Source organism: Panthera onca, chromosome B4, assembly GCF_046562875.1.
Source record: "Panthera onca isolate mPanOnc1 chromosome B4, mPanOnc1 haplotype 2, whole genome shotgun sequence".
NCBI classification, from domain to species: domain Eukaryota; kingdom Metazoa; phylum Chordata; class Mammalia; order Carnivora; family Felidae; genus Panthera; species Panthera onca.
This window is the reverse complement of record NC_138345.1, coordinates 40,476,435-40,489,291: the sequence shown is the minus strand read 5'-3', so window position 1 is coordinate 40,489,291 and position 12,857 is coordinate 40,476,435. Positions and strand designations below refer to the sequence as shown.

The 12,857-nt window shown below is 50.4% G+C and overlaps 1 protein-coding gene across 1 annotated transcript in view; it reads left to right on the top strand.

Annotated features, from left to right (window-relative positions):
* ANO2 (anoctamin 2) overlaps positions 1 to 12,857 on the top strand; it is a 340,487-nt gene that overhangs the window by 121,167 nt on the left and 206,463 nt on the right. Inside the window, exons 8-10 of the mRNA XM_060658635.3 lie at positions 475 to 530; positions 1,681 to 1,722; positions 8,993 to 9,057. Of these exons, the coding sequence (XP_060514618.2) occupies positions 475 to 530; positions 1,681 to 1,722; positions 8,993 to 9,057 (163 nt within the window). The remainder of the gene's footprint in view (positions 1 to 474; positions 531 to 1,680; positions 1,723 to 8,992; positions 9,058 to 12,857) is intronic.

Below are 12,857 nucleotides of genomic sequence, written 5' to 3'. Positions count from 1 at the left end.
CACTTTGAGAACCACTGCTCTACAGTCCTCTACCTCCGGGAGGGAATGGTCCAGGCAGACCAGCACTGCTCTGGGACGGAATGGGAAGGCACCAGAAATGAGTTCTGATAACGTGCTGTGGGATGCTATGACATATACTTTTCCTGGTCATATGACAGTAAAATCCATAGTCATTCCTGTGCTGTCACTGAACACAGGTAGTGTCACCTGATGATGGTGGCAGAGACTTTGCGGTGGTCCGGGGGCAGGAGAAAAGGGGAAGCATGAGGTTTGAGAGAGTATATTTGATACTGAAACATAACTTTGTTTTTGGGAAGTAAAAATATTGTTCTTAGGCTAAGAACTAAAGCTCCACAGAAACTTGTAGATTGAGGGGTGACAGAGGAGCACGCAGTGCCTGTTTCCAACAGACAGAGGTGAGGTCGAGAAACTCCTGCCCTACAGTTGCCATTTTCATCTTCCTTTCTTCCACAGGCATTAACTCTCTGATCGCCAACAACATCTATGAGGCTGCCTACCCTCTTCATGACGTAAGTATCCTTTCCGCGCAGTCTGCAAACGGCTGTGCAACGCAGGGGACACGGTGGCCGAGTACACAGCAGGCGAGGCATGAGGGAATTACGCCGCTCAGACACCTGGGCCGAATCCAGCCTCCTTGGGGTGGACAGGAATCCCCACAACTGCCTCTCCGGGTATTGTCTCAATGGCGGGATGAGCCGGCTTTGGTGGGAGCGTTCCCCACATGCCCTGTGGTGGTTTTGGGAAGGCAGACGTGGCATGCCAGTGTATGATGGGAGGGGGTGGTGGTGAAGGTGGGTGGGTGGCGGTGGAAGGAGAGTCGAAGGCCCAGGTAACACACATCCTGGGCGGTCAGACCCTGAAAAAGTCTGAAGGTGATATTTTGTGTGTGATTGTTTTGTGTGGGTGTGAAATTCCTCATCCTTAATAGGCAAATATATATTAAGTATCAGGTTTTTAAAAAAAAAACATATTTAACAATGTTGAAGCCAATCTCTCAAAATTGCTTTTGCTGTTGTTTGGTTCAGTAGAGAAAACAGACGGACTTGTAAGTAAAGCTTTCCTCGACTGAGAGTCGTGTTATAAACATCCCATGATACAGTGCGATGACATTTCTTCAAGACGCTTTGTGAAGAACTTGCCTGGCCCCTGACCTAGGTGCCCTCACGACTGCACTGCTCCTTGACCGGTCACTTCTTTCCCACGGGTCACACAGTCATGCCCAATGAGACTGCGGAGGTGGGGCCTCTGAGTACCCGAAGGAGTTTCCAGATGACAGTCTCCCACCCCCATACCTTGGCTGTGGGCAAATATGCTGTTAGGTTTTGCTGCTTGTGGACAGGGGGCGCTGTGCCCTGGTGCAGGGCGAGTTCACACCGTTTGCTGGCCATGGCCTCTGCCATTGTGTTTGCTCTGAGGAGGCACAGGCTGATGGCAGACGCCTAGGAGGGGAGCATCTTTGTGCGAGAAGCTGTCCAGAGGAAACATGGCAAATGTTGATGACTAACAAAACTGAACATTGGCTCCTTACCATGTCAGGCTTTTGACTTTCCCCCAAAGGGAATGACAGAAAGGGGTGACGCTAGAAGATGGAAAAGAAAATCCTTTCTCTGTTTTTGATAGTTCCCTTGGCTTGATGCAGCCTTCCCTCCTGTCTTACAGGGTGAATATGACAGCCCAGGGGATGACACGAATGACAGAAAGGTAAGGCGGCCTGGGCCACACTGAGTGCTTGGGCACAGGAGACTGTGGGTGGGTGTGGGGCTGGCCCCAAATGTCCTGTTTACCTGATTAAATATTTTTCAGCAGCTCTTCCACAGCCCCCTACCCCCCAGGCATTGGAAACGTGAGGGCCATTTCTGGTCATTGACATGACTGTGTGTATGGGGTGCTCATACTGGCATTCAGTGCTTGGACAGCCCACAGTGCTCACCATCCTGAAGTCTATCCAGCAGTCCCGCCCAGAAGCATTGTCCCACCTCCGATGATGAAAGGGCCTCAGCTGAGAAACACTGGGCATCCAAATTCCTTAATTTATAGGTGGGAAAACTGAGACCCAGAGAGAGTGAGCACCTTGCCCATGATGACACTGCCACAATTAAAGGGAGGAGGCTTGGAACACCTCTGACTCTCCAATCCAATGTCCCTGCTGAATAAGTATATTACTATCCGTGCCATTATGGCTGTTTTTTTTTTTTTTTTGGGGGGGGGTGTCATCTTTAACTTATTCTTCTTATTCTCTAGTCAGACAAGTGGGGAATAGCCATTCCCAAGTTAGAGATGAGAGATGTGAGGGAGAAGGAGGATCAGTCGTGCTGTATATTCCAGGCAGCTAGGAATCAGAGGTTATAGTTAGGGGAAGGAAAAGGTCCCTTTGGAAGGACTCCTCCTGCACCAATCACAGACAGTACCTGCCCCTACCCCTCTCTCCAGGCTCTCCACCCAGATCCGGTTCTTCTGTGTGGGTGTGCCACCCTCCCTCACCATGGTGCGGCGCTCTAACGATCACCCGCCTCTTTAGTGGGGACTGCCCCATCTGGCTGTCAACCCCTTCATGCCATCCTCCTGCCCAGCTTCCCCCAACCATCAGCAACTCTGGTGAGCAGAGGAGGGAGGGCAGAGGTGGGAGGGCTGAGGAATTGAAGCCCGAGGAGTTTCCCTCCCCCCAGCTCTGTTGTCTGGAAAATTATTCATCCCCCAAGTTGCCTTTTGAGCAGCCTTCTTTTTATCCTGCCTATTAGTCCCTGTTATGAAGTGTTAAGTATTAAAAACATAAAAGGTCTTTTCCAGAAATACTGCTGTGATTGCTTACACATGTCCCCTCTCTGCCTGCCCAGGGAATCTGCTGTAGTATTGCGATGTCTTAACCTCATCTGTTTTCTATCTGATGCTAATAGTCTCGGTGTTTAATTTCCTGAAAAGTCCCGGATCAGAGTTAAAGGAAAAGGAGGAAGCATTTCTCCCCTCATCTCACCTAGCTCACCCCAACCGTTTTCTGCCCTCCTGCTTTCTCATTTCACCTTCCTCCCCTTTAAAGAGTGCTCACCACTGCTGCCCACCTAAGGATCCTCCTGCTGAGTGGGTGGTGACCCCAGCCGGTCAAGGTGGAGCACTCTACAGGAACATTCCAGAGACCGGGAACACACAGCAACTCCTGGCAGAAATCAGCCAGACCTCTGTTACCTGAACAGAGGCAGAGGGGAGCAAATTGTAGACTATCTAAAATATATGTCTGTTCGTCTTTGGAATGATGTTATGTTAGCATTAACAACACGACACAACAAAAATTTTTCCTTTCAGGAATCTTTCGGGTAGGCCAACAGAATTATTCCCAGTGCACAGCCCAACCGTCAGAATGGGTAGAATCTGGGAGGCAGGGAGAGACCAGGTCGGATGGAACCGCACCTTGGTGGGTAATTCCCACAGCGGATGTCAAAGGTAGCTGTCTTCAAAAGACAAGAGGCCCCTTTCTTGTGGCTTTGCCTTGGGTTTGCTGGCCAGTCCTTATTTTCCTCTGCCACGGTCATGGTTAGGGATATTGGCTTTGCTGGGGTTGGGATAAGGGAATCCGTGAGAGAGGGGAAGCTTTTTTTCTGTCCATTTGGGTTGGGAAACTGATACCCAGCAAGGTGAGGAGATGGTTCCAATGGCCATAAATGATTGTCGAGTCAGGACTAAAACCCTGGTGTCCAAATTGCAGCCTGTGCTTTATAGCCAGGTACACAGGGTCTTCTTGTATGGCAGCGGGAATTCTCAGCGCTGTGCTGGGTTTGTTCCCGCAGTTTCAGTACTGTATGAGTGGGGCCTAAAAGTATCCTGAGGAAGAAAGAGTCCAAACCTCTGAATACGTGCAGCATATTGATTTGTTTTAATTGCATTATAATAGTCTAGTGTTCTTGGAGAGACCTGCAGGAAGGATTTTGGTTGGGTGCCAGGGAGAACCGTTGCATCTGTTGCTGGGGGGTGTGAAGGGTTAGGCACTGCAGTGGGGTCACCCCTCTGGGGGCCTTTAGGGGTGATTTGCAAGGGCACCCCAAGCTGCCCATCCTGCCGGTATCTAGATGTTCTCTTTTACTCTTCCCTGCAATTCGTGCCTGTTCCCATGATCTCCTTGAGGCCCAGGCTCCTCATGGGCAGATCCCAGGAAAGACCAGAGGCCCCCGAGAATGCAGTCTTCTTCCCTTCCAGCTTGCCTTGTGCAGTTGTGCAGTTTCGATGACTCAGCCCCAGCCAGGGGCTGGAAGTCTCTCTCTCCCTGTTCCTGGAGGCTAATTAACAAGACGCAGCCTGCCTCTGAAGAACAGGGGTTTCCCACCTTTTTTTTCTTTTTTAAAAGTTTTTATTTATTTACTTAGAGAGAGAGCAAGCTGGGGAGGGGCAGAGAGAGAGAGAGAGAGAGAGAGAGAGAGAGAGAATCCCAAGCAGGCTCCACACTGTCAGCCCAGAGCCTGACTTGGGGCTCAAACTCACAAACCATGAAATCATGACCTGAGCTGAAACCTAGAGTTGGATGTTTAACTGAGCTACCCAGGCACCCCGCATTTTACACCTTTCTAGAAAGCAGGGCAGCAGGAAGAGAGAGCAGCATGGATATGGATGGGTCTCCCCTGGCTGCCAGTAGCCACCTAATTCCACATTAGCTGGACCTGCCTGGTTTTCCTAAGCATTCCAGGGAAGTGACCATAATCATCTAATGAGGGCCGCCTTAGCCCTGCCAGCTCCCGCAGCTTCCTCACCCACTTACAGGGGTGCCTAAGGTACATCACTGGAATGTGATTCTCCTTAGCAGTTTTTAAACCCTGGGTCTTGTATTTTCCAGCTTTTGCAGATGATTGTTTTCTCTAGTGGACGGTTATAAAGTGACCCACTAAAAGGTGTGTGAAGAGAGTCAGTCTGTTTTTCTGACCAGAAAGGTACTTTTGTCCTGGGTGTCACTTGAGGATTGATTTTTCTCCTCCTGCACTAATTTTGCTACTGGAGAAGACCGAGATAGTTGAAGTGAGTCACTAAAAACTCAAACAGGTCACTGCAGGATCTGGGAGTAGAATTCCATTCTCTTCCATTGAGTTTGCTCTGTTCCATCACCACCTTTCGGTGGGCTGCAGCTGGCATCTTTCTTCCTGTTGCAAGCCTGGCTCTCGGAGGAGCTCGAGAGGGCCTCGAGTCTCAAGCATCTTGCCATTCTCTGGCATTGCAAATGGTTTTAACATTCGGGTTCCTTTACAGTCTCATGAAATACTAAAACCAACTGACCTGCTGTCAAGTGTGATCCCCAGGGAGCCCATGGGCTGCTTGAATGCCCTGATCCTTCAGGCAGGGTGGCCCCTGTGGGTCGTTGCTTCCTGCTGTAAAGGTTTAGGGTCAGGCCGACACCCGGGCCTCTGAAATAAGGTACTGTCCATTGAGAGGGAGCTGCGGACCTTCCCGAATCTATTTGCAGGCTTGGTCAGTCGTGAAGAGGACGTGGTGTAGCTCTGAGGGAGAAAGTGGATTTACTAAAAGCTGCATTAGAAGGATCTAGACTCTCCACATGTAAAGGGATTGTTACGAGATACTGTGGATGTCTTCCTGCACCTTCCTCCACCACGCTAATCCCTAGGGGGCAGACTCCAGAGCACGCCTCCCTCCACCCTAACTGCCAGTCTGCTCTGGGACCCCGTAACCTGGGCTTTAGTATGTAAGACTCACTTGGTCTCTAAGTATGTGTGAGTGAACATTTGTAGAGATGGTGAAGGGTCTGCAGCGCTCGAGCCAGCCTGGACAGAGCCACATGGGCATTCGGCCCTCACTGCTGTGTCACTTCCCAGGCTTGGTGTCCAGTAGCTGGAGCTCCATTGCAGGGGCTGCCCCGTGATGTCCTCTGTGTCCATCCTGCCCATCTGCACGGGGCTCACACAGCTCTCTTGGCTCATCCTCACAAACTGAACCTAGCTTTGTGCTCCGAGGGTGCCACGCTGAGAAAGGGACCTCCAGATGTTTCTTGCAGCATGCTCGATATCCCACCAGGGGCAAGGCTTGTGAGCTTGGCTGTCAGTTTGGGCCCAAGCCAACTGTGCCATACTGGTTCTTGGAGTGTTTTTAGTTTTTCCCTCCAGGGCAGTAGCAGATGGATGTTCTCAGGCTCAGGCTTTGGCTTGATGTGTGACTCGGAGAGGAATCTGCTCTGGAGGTCAGAACTGGGACGCAGGCAGTGACGACCCACAGCCCTCAGGGGAGTCCTTGCTCTTACCTCCTGACGCACGTCGGCCTCCCTTTGGGCCACAGATGATGACAGCCAGGTGCTGGTGAGTGCAGGGATTGCACTATGAGAGGGAATAAAGACCCAGGGCAGTAGTAGCTCCCCGGACAAAGGGGAGGAGGTGGTGTAATAGGAACAGTGAGATTAGGTTAGACGCCACCTGCCCGGAGTGAGCGGCATCCAAACTCACGGATTCACATCCTGCTCTGCTGGTCATGGCACTGCGTCGCTTTTCGTGTGTGGGTTTCCTCCTCTGCAAGTGGCGGTGACTAAGGCTGCTCTGTCAGGGTCCATGTGGTTTCGGGTTCTGTTCTGTAGTGGTTGGGAGGTATGATGATGATAGAAGTCTTTACCCATTAAGGAGGAACGCCAGTTCTTATGTCAGTTTACTTAAAAAGCATGTCTTTAAAGGTTCTCAGGTGAAAAGGATGGCTTCCTAACGTACAACTGGATATCTAAAATACCTAGTTAGAGCAGGGTCTCCTTGACAGAATTCCTTATGAATTCTGTGTCATGTGTAAGGACGTGTGATGTGTAAGGAGAATAAAGAACATTAACAGGATGGCCAGTGTATTGTCAAAGCTTGACGTCTAGCTTGATTTGTCAATGCTAGACGTATAATTCAGTTACACGCTAATATCTATTCGGCTTGGGTATGTAGATGACGTCTAATAACGGTTCATTACCAGATCACTTCATTTCCAGGCGGATGAGCTGTGAAGCTCACCGGCGAAGTGTTTGAAACCAAAATGCGGTTTGCTGCTGGGATTGACACCTAGGTTTTGTTAACTTCTAGAATGTGGTACACTCAGGTGTTGCCCCCACAGCTCCACAGAAACCCCTCTTGTCAAGGTCATGCGTGACCTTACAGTCACCGAGTCCAGAGGTCACTGCTCCATTCTTATCTGACCTGACCCATCAGCAGTGTTTGGCACAGCTGGTCATTTTCTTCGTTTTGAAACCAGTTGTCCCTTGGTTTCCAGGACACCACACACGTCTAGCACATTCCCGGCTGCTCTGCCGTCTCCTGTGCTGTTCATCATCTCCTTGCTCTCTGACCATTGCTGCACTGGGGCCCTGATGTCACGCCTCTTCCTTACCTTCTTCCTCTTCCTTGGTGGTTAGATCCTTAGTTTAATGACCTTATAAGTCATCTCTGGCCTGACACCTCCCAAATGTACATCTTCTTTGTAAAGGAGATGGACTCTCCTTTGAACTCCAGAAGCTTACGTCCAGCTGCTTACTCAGTAGCCCCATGTGGATGCCAGAAGGGCATCTTGGATTAGCACGTCCCAAACGGAACTGGTTCTGCCTTGCTGACTGGTTCTTCCCACAGTCTCCCCACCATAGCGCATGGAGTCACCATTCACTCAGCAGCTCAGGCCAGGTTCTCCATCTCTCATTCCACATCCAATCTAACAGTAAATCTTACTCTACATTTAAAATATAAAGTGGAATCAACCACTTCTCATTACTTCCCCCACTGCCTCTGTGGCAAAGGCCACCATGATCTCTTCTGGACCGCTGTGGTAGACCCCCTACTCCTATGCCAGCTCTTAGTCTCTTCTCCACACAGCAGCCGGAGTGGGAGGTCTGTAGTCAAGGCAGGCTGTTTCTCCCTACTCCGGTAAATCTCCCCTCCTGGCTTCCTTCAAAGTCCAAAGGTTTGGGCATGGCCTACAAGCCCATGAGTGATCTGCCACCTCAGTACTTTCTGACATGATCTCTCATTTTTTGCCTCACAGTCACACTGCCCTGGAAGTGCAAACAGGCTTCCCTGTTTTCCCTAGGATATAACGCATGCACTGTCCTCAGGGCCTTTGCACAGGAGAGCACTTTTCTGCCTGGCACATTCCCTCACTTCCTCAGCTCAGAGGTCACCTCAGAGAGGCCTTCCCTTGCCATCTATCTAAAATAGCATCCTACTCCACTCCGCTGCCCTTTGTATTCTATTCCTTTGCCTCAATTTGCTTTTCCTAAAGCCATTTATAAATCTATTTTTTTAAAGTTTACTTATTTATTTTGAGAGAGAGAGAGAGAGTGAGAGAGTGAGCATGTGTGCAAGCAGGGGAGGCGAGGAGAGGCAGAGAGAGAGAGAGAGAGAGAGAGAGGGAGAGAGAGAATCCCAAGCAGGCTCTGTGCTGTCAGCACAGAGCCCGACACAGGGCTCGAACTCACACATCATGAGATCATGACCCAAGCTGAAACCAAGAGTCAGATGCTTAACCAACTGAGCCACCCAGGTGCCCCAAGCATTTATAAATCTTACATGTTGGTGTGTTTCTGTTTGTTTCCACACATCAGGGTGTAAGCTCCATGACAACAGTGATTTTGTTTGGTTTATAGCTATATCCAGCATCTGGCACGTAGTAGATGTTCAATAAATACGTTAAATGAGTGAATGAAAGCAAGCCAGGACTCATTTTCCTGGATGAAGCAAGGCAAGGGAATAAAGAAGGTGGGGTTATGATTGTCAAGCACTGCCCCAGAGTGTGATAAAGGTCACCTCTATAGCCTCCTATAGCCAAAGAGGAAGTCAGCCTCTGTAGCCTCCTGCCTTTGGATATCTTTCTGGTGGATCTCGTGAGAATTTTCCTAGAAGCTGAACTTTGGGGATTCAATTTTGATTTGCTAGGGTGGTTTGGGGCGCTAAAATTTTGACTTGCTAGGGTGGACAAACAGGTGAACAGTTGTCCCCCTGCACCTCTTATCTGTTTCCCTGTTTTTCTTGTTTAGCTGCTGTATCAAGAATGGGCACGCTACGGAGTGTTTTATAAATTTCAACCTATTGACCTCATCAGGTAAGATCTGGGGGGCACTCTTGGAAGGACCCTAGAGATGCAGATTCTGAGAGGCACCTGTCAACTCTCTTAACCCCTGGCAGTCTGTTGGCCAAGGAGAGGGATCTGTTTTTCTAGGCTATGATTGTCCTGCTCTATGTCTGATGCATGAGGAAGCAGCTCAGGGCAGGGAGGGGAATGGGGTCTGTGTGGGGCAGCAGTTAATGTACATTGATATACCATGACTTCTGTCTCTCAGCATATAGTCTCTCTTTCCCTGCCTGTGTGTGTGTGTGTGTGTGTGTGTGTGTGTGTGTGTGTGTATGCAGCTATCACTCTTACTATTGTCCTTCAGATTCATCCTGGAGGATAGGGTGAAGCAGATCCTTGGGTTATGCCCAAGTGGCCATGGTGTTGACCAAGAGAAGGGAAGACCTGACTAATCACGTGAGGAATAAACTGGCTCTTCTGACAGGGAATGTCAGCTCTTTATGGCTTCTTCACATTAGAAGGGAGAAGAGACTGGAATCCCTCCCTTCAATGCTGCCCCTCAAATGATGTCTTGGTACCTTGAGAGTTTCCCTAGCTTCTGCAGAACATTAGTGAAAGTCCTTTGAGAGAACGTACTAGAATGCTGTGGGTCTGACTAGCCTCAAGTGGGTTGAGGACTCTGGAGTCTCAGTGGGCTGTCTGAGCCCAGCTTCATTCCCAGCTGGAATGTTGGGAGGCAGCACTGTGAAGCGGGAAAGCACTGAGCTGAGAGTGGAGGCCGGGTTTGCCATTGTGGGCTGTGGCTTCTTTGGGCAAGCCACGTTCCCTCCATGGTCATCGGGATCCTGGTTATCGTAAACTGAAAAAAAAAAAAAAAAAAGAATAATAAATTGGGAGGCTGAACTGAGGGATCTGTGAGGAGATTTGGTAGCACAGGCCCATTTGGAAAAGATGGGAACTTTTGGCCTCATGACTGCCATAATGGACTCACTGCCACACGGTCACTTGTGGCTCTTCTAATGAGCTAATTAATCAGCCAGTAAACACAGAGAGTGTTCCTGGCTAATTGCCCTGGGCTGGGATTGTGAGGGGGGCAGCAGCCAGAAGGATTGTGTCCAGAGGGAGGGATTCCAGCTTCTTCTTGGAAGAAGAAAGCAGCCTGGGGGCCGCAGCTTGGGTAGGTTCACCTCCCACACAGAGATGTGACGGCCCGCCCAGGGAACTGGGAGCTTGCTTGGATGTCTCTTGACAGCAGGTGTTTGTTCCAGCTGAAGACTGTTAACTGAAGCGCTGGGGTCACAGAGCAGGGCCATGGGGTGCCTGTGACTGAGGCTTCCTCACCCCACACCTCCCATTCCCTGGCTGCCTTGTCTGAAGCACTGGCCACCTAGATTGTTCTCTGGGCCACACCAAGGCTGTTTCCTCCATGCTTGGTGGGCTTTGATCTTCCTCCTTGCATCCCAAGTGGCCACCCACTCTGTCGCCTGTTTTCTCCAGCTACATACTCGTTTTTACAAAATATGATGAAAAAATAAGAATTTTCCCTACCAGAGAGCCTTGTCTTTTCCCCCAGAGACTTCAGGTGACTGGCCGCCAGCTAAGTGGAAAAAGGCTCCAATGTGCACTCAGTTTTGGCCACCAAAGCGGCCTCACCTGCAGGGGAAGAATTACCTTTGGAGCAAAGCCTTGCTCTGGGGCCTGGCGGTTCCTGAGGACACAGAGCTCAGATCTGTCTAGACGGGGCATGGTGTGCTGTGGAGCTGGAGGCTGTCCACTGCTCCTCATACATCAGATGGCTCAGGGAGCTCCCACAGCTCCTGGGTGAGGCCAGTGGCTTGGCTGGTTTGGCTGGGAGGGAGGAAGGCTGGAGCCTCAGGCATCCCTCTGAGGCTGGCTGTGGGGGAAGGGAAGGGGGTCACTGGGTGGTGTATGGGGGTTGTGGGGGGGGGGCTGCTGTCCACCCAGTGGTATAAGAAACTCTCCAATTTCAAGGAGCTGCTGGAAGGAGAAATTGACAGTAGTGGGAGAGAGGGAAGGGCCAGGGGCATTAGGGGCGAACAGAGTAATAGGCAGGGAAGCAGAGACAGGTAAGCGAGACCAGGGTGTGAGAGGGGTCACGGAGAGAAAAGAGGGTGCAAGGTGTGGGAAACAGCTATCCACACCCAGCAGGCACCACCCTGGATTCCTGTTACATTGCCTTGCAAATGGCCCAGCTCACCTTGCCCGATTCAAAACCACCTCCTTTTTCCTCTTTATCGGCGGCCCTCTTTCTCACCTGCCACTTCCCTGCTCTGACACCAGGTCCTGTGGGTGCTTCTTCAGGGCCATCTCTCTTCAGCAACTTCTCCATCTTTCCTGCCACTGCCTGTCAGGACCCACCTGGCCTGTGCATAGTCCAGCCCCTGGCCGGCCCCCACACTGTGTCAGTGTTGTTCCATTGCTGCTTACTAACGTGGACCACACCCTCTTTGGGCCTCATGTAGAAATTGTCTCCATGTGCTTGTGTTGAAAGGCTGGCGGAAGCAGGAAGTCCTCTATAAGTTGGAAATGACAATTCATACAGAGGCTTACGGGAGGCATTTCCCGCCTGTTTCCTTGGACACTCAGCTCCTTCTTTTCAGTACTGATCTTCTGCTCCTCCTGTGGATCGCCAGTGCTCCTCCTTCATGCCAACTATTTGGAATGTTCTAAAGCATCGACCAGTTGACAACTCGGTGGGGGTGGGAGATCTGTGTGCATTTGAAAGCCCCAGTACTATCTTTCCCCTTTCAAAGGCCTTCAAGCCTAAACTGAAAATTTGGGGTTTGAGGCCCCTTTCCCAGGTGTTAGAAGTTGACAGAGGGGAGGCAAGTTACCTTTCCCTGCACCCCTCACCCCTGCCTCCTGCTGCACCTTCATTCGTGCCCAGCAGGCTGCACTGTGAGACTGCTAATGGGTCTCTCCCAGCCCAACAGGGCTCTCCACCCCTGGATCCTGTCTTTGCTCTGGAAAGCTTGGGTGGGGCCTGCAGGCCTGAGCTGTATGTGTGTATGTGTGTGTGTGAGAGAGAGAGAGAGCATTGCCTGGAAGGTTCCCCAGGGAGGTATCCAGCAGGGATACCACTCTCAGTAGCTCTCTCTAAGAACTTGCAGCCAGCAGCACTTGTGCCCTGGTAGAAACACAGCTTGTGACCAAGACAATGGATGAAATGATGCCTTAGCTGGAAGGAAATGACTCTTCTGGTCCCTTAGGAGCCATAAGAGGGTCCTCACAGCCAGAAAAGTAGATTTTTTTTTGTCTATACTGCTCTAGGTTAACTCCCCAACATCCCAGGAGGGAAACAGCCTTTATTTTCCGGGGAACCTGGAGGCCTGGGGCCTTTTGAATTTGTGCAGGTGTGATCCACTATTAGGGCCATGACCTGTCTTTTCACTAAAATTAATGTCTGCTCACAGGCTGATTTTCTTAGCTGGAAGGTTTTGGTATGGATCAGACAAAGCAGTAGGCTTTAAGCTGAGTTTGACTTAGCTTCTAACTATGTTGAAGTTGGTATACAAAAATTTTATTTTAAGCCCATGCCGCTGCTTGCCCATGACTTTGTGAGGAAGAGAGGGGTCCAGAAGTCTCCCAGGCTTAGCATGACTGCAGTCCATTGACTTTGGGGAATTCATCAAGAGGATAATGCATGGACGGCCTCGGGTTTGCCACACCGAATCAGGATTACAGTCTGGAGAGGAGTGATTGACTCTTACTCATTACTTAAAAATTTTTTAAAATCTTTATTTATTTTGAGAGAGAGACAGAGTGTGAGCAGGGGAGCTGCTGAGGGGAGGGAGACACAGAATCAGAAG